Source organism: Eleutherodactylus coqui, chromosome 6 (assembly GCF_035609145.1).
Source record: "Eleutherodactylus coqui strain aEleCoq1 chromosome 6, aEleCoq1.hap1, whole genome shotgun sequence".
Taxonomy (NCBI): domain Eukaryota; kingdom Metazoa; phylum Chordata; class Amphibia; order Anura; family Eleutherodactylidae; genus Eleutherodactylus; species Eleutherodactylus coqui.
The window spans coordinates 165,891,097-165,906,613 of NC_089842.1; the positions used below are offsets into that span (position 1 = coordinate 165,891,097).

The following is a 15,517-nucleotide window of genomic DNA, read 5'->3' on the forward strand; positions in this document are numbered from 1 at the left end:
AGATAGATAGATAGATAGATAGATAGATAGATAGATAGATAGATAGATAGATAGATAGATAGGAGATAGATAGGTAGATAGGAGATAGATAGATAGATAGATATGAGATAGATATAGATAGATAGATAAATAGATATAGATAGATAGGTAGATAGGAGATAGATATAGATAGATAGACAGATAGATAGATAAATATAGATAGGAGATAGATAGATAGATAGATAGATAGATAGATAGATAGATAGATAGATAGATAGGAGATAGATAGATACATAGATTTAGATAGGAGATAAATGGATAGATGGATAGATAGATAGATAGATAGATAGATAGATAGATAGATAGATAGATAGATAGATAGGAGATGGATAGATAGATAGATAGGAGATGGATGGATAGATATATAGATAGATAGGAGATAGATAGATACATAGATATAGATAGGAGATAAATTGATAGATGGATAGATAGATAGATAGATAGATAGGAGATGGATAGATAGATAGGAGATGGATGGATAGATAGATAGATAGATAGATAGAAGATAGATGGAAGATACCGTAGATAGATAGTGATAAGGGCCAATAGGGGCTGTAAAGAAATTAATAAATGTCGCTTATCAAAGTACCGTATATATGCTTATCAATCTATTTTAGCAAAAAGAATATTTTAGCAATATATTGTATGTGTAACAGAAGTCATGACTGATTTTGAGGAAGTAACCTGTGGGTTTCTGTCTACACTGAAGGTCTACGTCTGACCTATTGGAATCAGGAAGTTCTAAGGCCAGATGTCTCGGGATGTAGCAAGACAGGGCCTAACCGCAAAGAGTTTTCCTCTCTCTCTGTCTAAAATTAATATGTTGTCTGAAAGTCATGTGAAATCAGCAATTTCTTAAAGATGTGTTTGTCTGAGTCATATATCACACGTCTAAAGTTTATTGAATAATTATGTCATTGTAAGATATAGAAGTCATGTGTTTTTATCAGATGAATGTATGTATCATGAGGTTACTCCTTGTATTACCAGAGGTCGCATCCCTGCGTGGGCGATCTTCTATATAAACTGAGACTATGCCAATAAAGACTTAGAGTTCATTGTTTCACCATATACATTGTGTACTTTGACTCTCAAGGAGCGCTCCTCCTGCTTAGGTCAATTTGGAACCGACAACATAACTGACCAGTCTGTTTGAACAAATTAACCCTCGACAGTTCTTGGCGTCCAACTAGGGGGCGGGGCTTACCTTTACGGGACATCGCAACCAGTAGACTGAAACAAACTCCTGGCCCGTTGACGTGGATACTGGATTCGGAGACCCCAGACTAAAAACACCGGTGTAACAGGTAAGAGCTTATCTTACTATTATACAGTCTGGATTCTTTTGATCTGTGTGTCTCTAACGGACTAGAGGTATGTTGTTGCCTGTTTCCTATATTTTCTGCCCCGTCCATATTTTAGAGTGAATAAGTTCATTTAACTGTCCTAGACGGAAGAACTCACTCATTGGGACTTAAAGAGTCATGTTGTCTGTATTGGAGATTGAAATAATTGTTATTGTTATAGTCTCATTTCTGGCAGTCATATTCTTACTCTGGATCTGTTATAATATTACTAAAAGTTCCCTAAGAGGCGAAGTCTGGTCTCCCCTGAATCCTAGTGTTTGAAGTTGACCACGTTTTAGTTCTGTAAATCTATTCCGGGACAGGGAACTGTGTGTTCCCAGATAGTCTCAGTGATTATCTTAGTTTACTGTGTGAAATATACGTCCTGTATACTTAGTGAAGAATAGTCGGAAGTGGTCAAGATGGGGTCTGAACAATCTAAGATATATCAGACTCCTATTGAGATAATTAAAGATAGAGAAGGGGAGGACATTTGCAGACAAGCCTATAAAGTTTACAAACGTATAGGCCTTAAGAAGGCGGGAACATTCAATTATGAATTTTGGTCACAATATGAGGATAAGCATAGAAAGGAAATAAGAAATAAGGGTTTGGAAAAAGGCATGAAGGCTATTCTGGACTGCTCTAAAACAGCAGAAGACGAACACTGGGACTCCGAGTCCCGAGGCGAGGGCATTTTAGTTTATTGTCCTATGCCCCGGCCACCAATAGACGTTCCCATGGAAACCCCTACGGTTCCATTAGTCTCTCCTGTCGTCCCGGCCGCTCCACCAATGTCTCCTAATAATCCCTTTAATTCTCTGTATCCCAATTTGCCGCCCTTGCCTCCTACGTATCCACAGGCTACTGCCCAGATGGATACACCTCCATACAGCCCTCAATCAGGATCCCCGAGCCCTGAAGTAAATAGAGGTCCGGCTTGGGACTGTCCACGTTGTGGTCAACAGAATGCCTGTTTTAAAGAAATCTGTACAGTATGTGGGACTCCACGTCCCAGGGATCAGTGTAGACAACCGATTCCCTTATTCCCAGTTACAACCTCCACTACCCATTATAGAGAACCAAACAGACCGAGTCCACCATTGGGCACGGTCAGACAAGAGGACACTGACAGACCATCGTCTTCTAATGACAGACCTACGGACGCACATAGACCAACTCCCGGGTCTACAGTCACTACATGGCGACCCTGGAGCGCCACAGACCAGATGGCACTGTGTCAGCAACTGCCCGATCCCCAGACAGAGCCAGCAGCTTTCCATAGAAAGTTGGAAGTCATACAGAAAAACTACTCTGCCACTTGGACAGATATGGAATGTCTTATGAATGTAAAATGTCCTCTGGGCCTTTACAATAGTATTGCTCAATTTTGTGGTCTTGAAGATCGCCCAGATGACCCCCAGACATTACCTAGTGGTACTCAATATGTTGACAAAGTTAAAACCTGGTTTAAGGATAAAGCCCAAGAGAGACGTACAGCCCTAACCCAGTGTAGACAGAACAAGGGCGAGTCTATTGAATGTTACTTTGGCCGTTTAGAGGAAGTTGGCAGAGATCTGGGTTTATATGATTGTCCAAAAGCAATACGTAATGCTGCTTTTTGTGAAGCCTTTATGCAAGGAATAGATAAGCGCCTGTCTGAACGCGTTAAAGCATGTACCCCCGATTGGCGACAGGCCAAACCGCGTGATCTATATAAGAAAGCTGTAGGATTTGTCATGGATACAGAAGACCACGCAAAGGGTGTTATGGTTAAACATTACACCATGGAGGGGGACACAGTCCGACTTAACGACCCCAGGCGGGAGACCCGTAAGTGTTATAACTGCGGGAAGACTGGACACTTGGCCCGTAATTGTAGAGCCCCTAAACGCCCTAGACAGAACACGTCAGACGAAAGGGGGCAACAGGGAAGTACGGCCAATACCACATCATCCCGCCCACAGGGAAATAACGGGTATACCAATTACCAATGAAGGTCTGGCACTCCTTCCCCCGTGTCCCTTATAGTTACTGACGCACGTGGGCCACAAATTTTTCAGCCTCTAAAAATCCAGGGGAAGGAGGTGCCCTTTTTAATTGACACAGGGGCTACTAAATCATGTGTCAGTACCTCACAAGTCAATGACCTTAGTATTCCCCTCTCAGACTCCATAGCCATAGCCGTTGGAGTGTCCGGTGAACCAACACCCATGCGTGAGACCGAGCCCATAGAAGTCTCCTTTCAAGGGTCACGAGTCCTCACTCGCTTCCTGGTGTCACCCGCTGGGGATTGCATCATGGGAACCGATGTGATGGGACCCCTGGGGTGCTGTATTCAGCTCCATCCTTCCGGTGAGGCTCATGTCAGTACCTCTGCGGCCGACCACCAAGTATTCTGTCTCATGGCAGCAGACTTGGTCACTCCGCCTCCTTCTTGTACTGTATATGTGTTGACCCCAGAAGATACACAGGTTCTCTCAGCAGTGCCAGAGACCCTTTGGGCAAAAGGGAAGACAGACTTGGGCCATCTCCACGTACCCCCAGTCATGGTATATCTCAAAGATGGGGAAAAAGCCCCCATGATCCGCCAATATCCCCTAGCCATGGCACAGGAAGACGCAATAGCCTCCACTATTACAGAGTTATGTGCCTTGAATGCTTTAAAACCTTGCGGCCTCACTCAGCCTCCTTTGTTTTCTTGCAGACAGTGGGTGTAAAGCCAGTAAAGACAAATTACAGTTTTGCAAATCTCATGTTGTGTTTCTTGGTCACTGCCTAGGTCCTGGTACAAAACACCTCACGCCAGAACGTACCAAGGTGGTGGAGGACATGCCACTCCCTACCTCCCATGCTCAGTTGCGGACATTTCTGGGGTTAGTTTCATATTGTCGGCCGTGGATTCGCTCTGCCTCCATGACCATGCAGCCTCTGTACGACTGCCTGAGTTCCAAGCCATTTGCTTTGTCTCCGGAAGCCGAGTCAGCTTTTCATCAGCTGAAAATACAGATTACCAGTGCTCCAGCACTGGGTCTGCCTGACTATGATAAACCCTTCCAGATGTTCGTGACTGAGATGGCGGGACATGCTACTGCCGTCCTCACACAAGAGCATGGTGACAAAAAGCGCCCTGTAGCATACTACAGTGCACATCTTGATGCAGTAGCCAGGGGTTCACCCTCCTGTGTAAGAGCAGTTCTGGCTGTACAAGCACTACTTGAGAAAGCTTCTGAGGTGGTCCTAGACTACCCTCTTGTGGTCCTCACGCCCCATGACGTACATGGAATTCTGACACAGGTGAGCCGTAGACATCTTTCTCTTGCTAGACAGGTCAAAATGGAACTTGCAGTACACTCTTCATCCAATGTCTCATTTCAACGTTGCACAACTTTGAATCCGGCCACCTTACTGCCATTAGGTGACACTGATTCAAAAGGGGGAGTAAGCACAGGGGATCAACTTTTTGTCAATTCCCTAGGCGAAGAGGAAGCTTTTGACACCGAGCACCAGCATGACTGTGCTGCTCTGATGGAGCAGGAGACAGCTGGATTTGCTCATGTCACAGATAAGCCTCTCCTGAACCCCCACCTTGAAATGTTTGTGGATGGATCACGATACCAGAATGAGATGGGCAGATTTGTGACAGGGTTTGCTGTAGTATCAATGAATGAAGTACTGATAGGCCGCGCCATGCCCCCACATATGTCAGCACAGGAAGCGGAGCTGTGCGCTCTGACCGAGGCCTGCAAGTTAGCCCGGGGAGTCACTGCTAATATCTACACGGACTCCAGGTACGCGTTTGGCGTTGCGCATGACTATGGGCCGATTTGGCGCGCGCGGAGCTTCCTAACAGCTCAAGGCAGACCGATAAAGAATGGTGAGGCAGTAAGTAGTTTAATGTCAGCTATCATGCTCCCGAAGCAGGTAGCCATAATAAAGGTAAAGGCACACACCCGAGGGGACTCCTTGGAAAGCAGAGGCAACGAGAAGGCAGACGGAGCAGCAAAGGCTGCAGCCCTGCTGGACTGGAGGGCACCCGTGTGCAAAGTTCAGACCAGGTCCTGCCCAGCGGAGGAGGATCCTGATCCCCCTGCCAAGGACCAGACCCTCTCTGTCCCACCACAGAAGGAGGTGGACCTACTCCCCTCAGGGCAAGAGCAGGAGCGCTGGGCAAGTGCAGGGGCAGTAAAAGGAAATGAAGGTTGGATGATGGGTTTCCGTATGTGTTTACCTGCGGCTGCCTATCCTAGTATGGCCCTTTTGGCTCATGGAAAGGTGCACGCTTCTCGTAATGCCATGGTAGCCCTGGTGGAGAAAATGTGGTACGCTCCGGGATTTGACAGGATGGCAAAGGCATACGTCAAGGCTTGTGAAATCTGTGCACTACACAACCCCGGTCAAGTAGTAAAGACCCCTCGGAAGTGCACTCCGCGACCTTTGTACCCCTTCCAGAGACTACAGATAGATTACATCCAGCTGCCCAGGTCAGGAAGGTATGAGTATGTCCTGGTATGCATTGACCTCTTTTCTGGGTGGGCTGAGGCCTACCCGGTCACGAAGGCCACTGCCCAGGCCACTGCAAAAAAACTTGTGTCAGAGTTAGTGTGCAGATTTGGGGTACCAGAGACCATTGAGAGCGACCGTGGTACTCACTTCACTGGTGAGGTAATGAAGGAAGTCATGTCCGCCTTAGGAGTAGAGCAGGCCTTTCACACCCCCTACCATCCGCAGAGCTCCGGAAAAGTAGAAAGACTCAATGGCACCCTCAAACTTAAGATACAGAAAGCCATGGTTGAAACAGGAAAACCTTGGCCCGAGTGCCTACCTCTGGCCCTCTACTCAGTACGGACCACGCCAAATAGGAAAACAGGACTGTCTCCTTATGAGATTCTCTTTGGCTCCGTGCCCAGGTTAGGACTGTATCACCCCCAAGCTCTATCCCTGGGTCATGATAAAGTTACTTCCTTTGTGCAGGATTTATGCCAAAAGCTAAAAATAACACACGACCTAGTCTTCTCTTCTATTCCAGACCCTGATAGTTTGGAAGGATCCCACTCTCTGAATCCCGGAGATTGGGTGGTGGTAAAGAGACACGTCAGAAAGACTTTGGAACCTCGCTTTGACGGACCATACCAAGTGCTGTTAACCACTCCCACCTCGGTCAAGCTAGAAGGCAAACCCACTTGGATCCATGCCTCACACTGCAAGAAAGTTCCAACGCCTCAGCACCACGAGGGGGGTGGAGAGTAAGCCCAACCCAGGGTGGGGGAGGAGGATGGCAACCTGGACACCAGCATTGATAGTCTGGATAGGTGTATTATTTACCCTTTGTTTTCTTGGACTACTCTCTTTTCGGGACAATTCTTCATCAACTGTCGATGTAAGAAGAAAATGGACTGTTTGGGCGGAAGGACACCCCAACATGTGGGAATACTTTGCAAAAGACGTACTGAATATTTCCCACATGTGCATGCCCAACCTGCGGAGTGGGGAAGATATTTTACGGACTTGCTTACTGTCTATCCCCACTCCAATAAAGACACTTTGCGATATATATTCAATAGTGCATAACGATAGTGATGTGGAAGAGAGCAATGTTTTCCAGGAGAATACCTTTCTTAATGTATATGAATATTGTTCCATTGTGATGCGGTCAAACATACACTTTATGTTTCACATAAATGATAAGAGATTTGTTTAGATTCATGAAAACAATAATACATTTTAAAAAGTCAGATGTCGGCTGTGATCTTGGGACTTGTTCCGATCGCCATATTTGGGGTCAGGAAGGAATTTTTCCCTTTTATACAAGGATAATTGGCTTTTTCCTAAAAGGGTTTTCGCCTTCCTCTGGATCAACTCAGCCTCAAAATTCCCCATAATTGTCATTCCTGTGTGTGACTTCCTGATGTCCAAAATGGGGGAATGATAAGGGCCAATAGGGGCTGTAAAGAAATTAATAAATGTCGCTTATCAAAGTACCGTATATATGCTTATCAATCTATTTTAGCAAAAAGAATATTTTAGCAATATATTGTATGTGTAACAGAAGTCATGACTGATTTTGAGGAAGTAACCTGTGGGTTTCTGTCTACACTGAAGGTCTACGTCTGACCTATTGGAATCAGGAAGTTCTAAGGCCAGATGTCTCGGGATGTAGCAAGACAGGGCCTAACCGCAAAGAGTTTTCCTCTCTCTCTGTCTAAAATTAATATGTTGTCTGAAAGTCATGTGAAATCAGCAATTTCTTAAAGATGTGTTTGTCTGAGTCATATATCACACGTCTAAAGTTTATTGAATAATTATGTCATTGTAAGATATAGAAGTCATGTGTTTTTATCAGATGAATGTATGTATCATGAGGTTACTCCTTGTATTACCAGAGGTCGCATCCCTGCGTGGGCGATCTTCTATATAAACTGAGACTATGCCAATAAAGACTTAGAGTTCATTGTTTCACCATATACATTGTGTACTTTGACTCTCAAGGAGCGCTCCTCCTGCTTAGGTCAATTTGGAACCGACAACATAACTGACCAGTCTGTTTGAACAAATTAACCCTCGACAATAGATATGAGATAGATATGTAGATAGGAGATAGATAGGAGATTGATGGATAGATAGATATGAGATAGGTAGATAGATAGATATAGATGGATAGATGGATAGATAGATAGGAGATAGATAGATAGGAGATAGATAGATAGGAGATAGATAGATAGATAGATAGGAGATAGATAGATGGATAGATAGATAGGAGATAGATGGATGGATAGATAGATAGATAGATAGATACTCGTTTTGAGTAATTGCTCGATCGAGTACTGCTATTTTCGAGTACTTCAGTAATCGGGTAAAAAGATTCGGGGGCGGCGGGGGGCGCGGGGAGGCGTGGCGACGCGGGGGGTTGCAGCAGGGAACAGGGGGGAGCCCTATCTCCCTCTCCCCCCCATTCCCCGCTGCAACCCCCCACTCACCCATGGCGCCCCCCGAATCTTTTCGCCCGAGTACAGAAGTACTCGAAAATCGCGGTACTCGGGCGAAAAAGGGGCGTGGCCGAGTACGCTTGCTCATCTCTAATAGATAGAAGATACATAGATTGATAGAAGATAGATAGATGGATAGATATGAGATAGATAGATAGATAGGAGATAGATAGATAGGAGATAGATAGATAGGTAGATAGGAGATGGATAGATAGGTATGAGATAGATATAGATAGATAAATAGATATCGATAGATAGGTAGATAGGAGATAGATAGATAGGTAGGTAGGAGATAGATATAGATAGATAGATAAATAGATATAGATAGGAGATAGATAGATAGATAGATAGGAGATAGATAGATAGATAGATAGATAGATGGATAGATAGATAGATGGATAGATAGATAGATAGATAGATAGATAGGAGACAGATAGGAGATAGATAGGAGATAGATAGATAGATATAGACAGGAGATAAATAGATAGATGGATAGATAGATAGATAGATAGGGGATGGATGGATAGATAGATAGGAGATAGATAGAAGATACCGTAGATAGATAGATATGAGATAGATATGTAGATAGGAGATAGATAGATAGATAGGAGATAGATAGGTAGATAGATAGATATAGATAGGAGATAGATAGATATAGATGGATAGATAGATAGGAGATAGATAGATAGATAGATAGATAGATAGATAGATAGATAGGAGATAGATAGGTAGATAGATAGATATAGATAGGAGATAGATAGATATAGATGGATAGATAGATAGGAGATAGATAGATAGATAGGAGATAGATAGATAGATGGATAGATAGATAAGAGATAGATAGGAGATAGATAGATGGATAGATAGATGGATAGATAGATAGATAGATAGATAGATAGATAAGAGATAGATAGGAGATAGATAGATAGATAGATAGATAGATGGATAGATAGGAGATAGATGGATAGATAGGAGATAGATAGAAGATAGATAGATAGATAGATAGATAGATAGATAGATAGATAGGAGATAGATAGGTAGATAGGAGATAGATAGATAGATAGATATGAGATAGATATAGATAGATAGATAAATAGATATAGATAGATAGGTAGATAGGAGATAGATATAGATAGATAGACAGATAGATAGATAAATATAGATAGGAGATAGATAGATAGATAGATAGATAGATAGATAGATAGATAGATAGATAGATAGATAGGAGATAGATAGATACATAGATTTAGATAGGAGATAAATGGATAGATGGATAGATAGATAGATAGATAGATAGATAGATAGATAGATAGATAGATAGGAGATGGATAGATAGATAGATAGGAGATGGATGGATAGATATATAGATAGATAGGAGATAGATAGATACATAGATATAGATAGGAGATAAATTGATAGATGGATAGATAGATAGATAGATAGATAGATAGATAGATAGATAGATAGATAGATAGATAGGAGATGGATAGATAGATAGGAGATGGATGGATAGATAGATAGATAGATAGATAGATAGAAGATAGATGGAAGATACCGTAGATAGATAGATATGAGATAGATATGTAGATAGGAGATAGATAGGAGATTGATGGATAGATAGATATGAGATAGGTAGATAGATAGATATAGATGGATAGATGGATAGATAGATAGGAGATAGATAGATAGGAGATAGATAGATAGATAGGAGATAGATAGATGGATAGATAGATAGGAGATAGATAGATGGATGGATAGATAGATAGATAGATAGATAGATAGATAGATACTCGTTTTGAGTAATTGCTCGATCGAGTACTGCTATTTTCGAGTACTTCAGTAATCGGGTAAAAAGATTCGGGGGCGGCGGGGGGCGCGGGGAGGCGTGGCGACGCGGGGGGTTGCAGCAGGGAACAGGGGGGAGCCCTATCTCCCTCTCCCCCCCATTCCCCGCTGCAACCCCCCACTCACCCATGGCGCCCCCCGAATCTTTTCGCCCGAGTACAGAAGTACTTGAAAATCGCGGTACTCGGGCGAAAAAGGGGCGTGGCCGAGTACACTTGCTCATCTCTAATAGATAGAAGATACATAGATTGATAGAAGATAGATAGATGGATAGATATGAGATAGATAGATAGATAGGAGATAGATAGATAGGAGATAGATAGATAGGTAGATAGGAGATGGATAGATAGGTATGAGATAGATATAGATAGATAAATAGATATCGATAGATAGGTAGATAGGAGATAGATAGATAGGTAGGTAGGAGATAGATATAGATAGATAGATAAATAGATATAGATAGGAGATAGATAGATAGATAGATAGGAGATAGATAGATAAATAGATAGATAGGAGATAGATGGATAGATAGATAGATAGATAGATAGATAGATAGATAGATAGATAGATAGGAGATAGATAGATATATAGATAGGAGATAAATAGATAGATAGATAGATAGATAGATAGATAGGAGATGGATAGATAGATAGGAGATGGATGGATAGATAGATAGATAGGAGATAGATAGAAGATACCGTAGATAGATAGATATGAGATAGATATGTAGATAGGAGATAGATAGATAGATAGATAGATAGGAGATAGATAGATGGATAGATAGGAGATAGATAGATGGATAGATAGGAGATAGATAGATAGATAGATAGATAGATAGATAGATAGATAGATAGATAGATAGATAGATATGAGATAGATAGGTAGATAGATATAGATAGGAGATAGATAGATATAGATGGATAGATAGATGATAGATGGATAGATGGATAGATAGATAGATAGATAGATAGATAGATAGATAGATAGATAGATAGATAGATAGGAGATAGATGGATAGGTAGGTAGGAGATATATATAGATAGATAGATAAATAGATAGATATAGATAGGAGATAGATAGATAGATAGATAGGAGATAGATAGGAGATAGATAGGAGATAGATAGATAGATAGATAGATAGATATGAGATAGATAGGTAGATAGATATGAGATAGATAGGAGATAGATAGATATAGATGGATAGATAGATAGGAGATAGATAGATAGGTGATAGATGGATAGGAGATAGATAGATAGATAAGAGATAGATAGATGGATAGATATGAGATAGATAGATGGATAGATATGAGATAGATAGATAGATAGATAGATAGATAGATAGATAGATAGGAGATAGATAGATAGATAGATAGGAGATAGATAGATAGATAGATAGATAGATAGATAGATAGATAGATAGATAGATAGATATGAGATAGATATAGATAGATAGATAAATAGATATAGATAGATAGGTAGATAGGAGATAGATATAGATAGATAAATAGATATACATAGGAGATAGATAGATAGATAGATAGATAGATAGATAGATAGATAGATAGATAGATAGGAGATAGATAGATACATAGATATAGATAGGAGATAAATAGATAGATGGATAGATAGATGGATAGCTAGAAAGATAGATAAATAGATAGGAGATGGATAGATAGATAGGAGATGGATGGATATATAGATAGATAGATAGATAGATAGAAGATAGATAGAAGATACCGTAGATAGATAGATATGAGATAGATATGTAGATAGGAGATAGATAGATAGAGAGATAGATAGATAGATAGATAGGAGATAGATGGATAGATATGAGATAGGTAGATAGGAGATAGATGGATAGATAGATATGAGATAGGTAGATAGATAGATAGATAGATAGGAGATGGATGGATAGATAGATAGGAGATAGATGGATAGATATATAGATAGATAGGAGATAGATAGATACATAGATATAGATAGGAGATAAATGGATAGATGGATAGATAGATAGATAGATAGATAGATAGGAGATGGATAGATAGATAGGAGATGGATGGATAGATAGATAGATAGATAGATAGATAGATAGATAGATAGATAGATAGATAGAAGATAGATGGAAGATACCGTAGATAGATAGATATGAGATAGATATGTAGATAGGAGATAGATAGGAGATTGATGGATAGATAGATATGAGATAGGTAGATAGATAGATAGATAGATAGATAGATATAGATGGATAGATGGATAGATAGGAGATAGATAGATAGGAGATAGATAGATAGGAGATAGATAGATAGGAGATAGATAGATAGATAGATAGGAGATAGATAGATAGATGGATAGATAGGAGATAGATAGATGGATGGATGGATAGATAGATAGATAGATAGATAGATAGATAGATAGATAGATAGATAGATAGATAGATAGATACTCGTTTTGAGTAATTGCTCGATCGAGTACTGCTATTTTCGAGTACTTCAGTAATCGGGTAAAAAGATTCGGGGGCGGCGGGGGGCGCGGGGAGGCGTGGCGACGCGGGGGGTTGCAGCAGGGAACAGGGGGGAGCCCTATCTCCCTCTCCCCCCCATTCCCCGCTGCAACCCCCCACTCACCCATGGCGCCCCCCGAATCTTTTCGCCCGAGTACAGAAGTACTCGAAAATCACGGTACTCGGGCGAAAAAGGGGCGTGGCCGAGTACGCTTGCTCATCTCTAATAGATAGAAGATACATAGATAGATAGAAGATAGATAGATGGATAGATATGAGATAGATAGATAGATAGGTAGGTAGGAGATAGATATAGATAGATAGATAAATAGATATAGATAGGAGATAGATAGATAGATAGATAGGAGATAGATAGATAAATAGATAGATAGGAGATAGATAGATAGATGGATAGATAGATAGATGGATAGATAGATAGATAGATAGATAGATAGATAGATAGATAGATAGGAGATAGATAGATATATAGATAGGAGATAAATAGATAGATGGATAGATAGATAGATAGATAGATAGATAGATAGATAGATAGGAGATGGATAGATAGATAGGAGATGGATGGATAGATAGATAGATAGGAGATAGATAGAAGATACCGTAGATAGATAGATATGAGATAGATATGTAGATAGGAGATAGATAGATAGATAGATAGATAGATAGATAGATAGGAGATAGATAGATGGATAGATAGGAGATAGATAGATAGATAGATAGATAGATATGAGATAGATAGGTAGATAGATATAGATAGGAGATAGATAGATATAGATGGATAGATAGATAGGAGATAGATAGATAGATAGATAGATAGATAGATAGATAGATAGATAGATAGATAGGAGATAGATGGATAGGTAGGTAGGAGATATATATAGATAGATAGATAAATAGATAGATATAGATAGGAGATAGATAGATAGATAGATAGATAGGAGATAGATAGGAGATAGATAGATAGATAGATAGATAGATAGATAGATAGATATGAGATAGATAGGTAGATAGATATGAGATAGATAGGAGATAGATAGATATAGATGGATAGATGGATAGGAGATAGATAGATAGATAAGAGATAGATGGATAGATATGAGATAGATAGATGGATAGATATGAGATAGATAGATAGATAGGAGATAGATAGATAGATAGATAGGAGATAGATAGATAGATAGATAGATATGAGATAGATATAGATAGATAGATAAATAGATATAGATAGATAGGTAGATAGGAGATAGATATAGATAGATAAATAGATATACATAGGAGATAGATAGATAGATAGATAGATAGGAGATAGATAGATACATAGATATAGATAGGAGATAAATAGATAGATGGATAGATAGATGGATAGCTAGAAAGATAGATAAATAGATAGGAGATGGATAGATAGATAGGAGATGGATGGATATATAGATAGATAGATAGATAGATAGATAGAAGATAGATAGAAGATAGATAGAAGATACCGTAGATAGATAGATATGAGATAGATATGTAGATAGGAGATAGATAGATAGATAGAGAGATAGATAGATAGATAGATAGATAGATAGATAGATAGATAGATAGATAGATAGGAGATAGATGGATAGATATGAGATAGGTAGATAGGAGATAGATGGATAGATAGATATGAGATAGGTAGATAGATAGATAGATAGATAGGAGATGGATGGATAGATAGATAGGAGATAGATGGATAGATAGATAGATAGATAGGAGATAGATGGATAGATAGATAGGAGATAGATAGATAGATGGATAGATAGATAGGAGATAGATAGATAGATAGATAGATAGATAGATAGATAGATAGATGGATAGGAGATAGATAGATAGATAGATAGATAGATAGATAGATAGATAGATAGATAGATAGATGGATAGATAGGAGATGGATAGATAGGAGATGGATAGATAGGAGATAGATAGATAGATAGATAGATAGATAGATAGATAGATAGATAGATAGATAGATATGAGATAGATAGGTACTTGGGTACTGTGGGCCCAGTGATGTCTGCAGTCTCCGTACTTAGCTCACCCCCGCTGCCTCCCTGCTATGTAGCAGAGCCAAATGTGTGCCGCCGTGCGCCTCTAAATGCAGCCCCCATCATACTCACTCCTCATGGCCCTTGCAGAGGAAGAACAGCGTCCTCCAGGCCTGGACGGCGGCGGCCAGCAGGGCTAGCACGGCGGTGAAGACGCTGAACCTGCAGGCGGACTCCGGCCCCCACTCGTCCACCGTGAAGTGCTCCCGCTCCAAGCTGACGTTCCCGCTCAGCCACAGCCCCTCGGTGAACAGCAGGCATTTGCCGTGGAAGTCCGCGCTGTTCTCAGACAGGGGCACCACAGCGATGAAGCTGAAGAGGAAGGCCAGGAAGTACAGGATGCACTGGGCGAAGAGGAAATTATTCAGCGCCATTTTCCAGCTACGAGGTCGATCTGCTATAGAGGATGCGCAAAGGGAGAGAGGATGAGGGGGAGGCAGCGTCATGAATCCCTCATGACTGGTCCTCCTCATCATCTCCAGCCCTGGTCCTCTCATGCCTAGTCCTCCTCATTCTCTCCACCCCTGGTCCTCTCATGCCTGGTCCTCCTCATCATCTCCAGTGCTAGTCCTCTCATCCATAGTCCTCCTTATCATCTCCAGCCCTAGTCCTCTCATCCATGGTCCTCCTCATCATCTCCAGCCCTGGTTGTCTCATGCCGGGTGCTGACCATCATCTCCAGCGCTAATCCTCGCATGCCTGGTTCTCCCCATCGTC

General features: G+C 40.9%; 1 protein-coding gene across 1 annotated transcript in view; it reads right to left on the minus strand.

The window, feature by feature from the left end:
- Window positions 1-15,187, minus strand: part of TMEM179 (transmembrane protein 179) — a 43,246-nt gene extending 28,059 nt beyond the window's left edge. The window contains exon 1 of the mRNA XM_066605817.1: window positions 14,873-15,187. Coding sequence (XP_066461914.1) covers window positions 14,873-15,174 — 302 coding nt within the window. The 5' untranslated portion in view covers window positions 15,175-15,187. The remainder of the gene's footprint in view (window positions 1-14,872) is intronic.
- Between the last annotated feature and the right edge of the window lie 330 nt (window positions 15,188-15,517).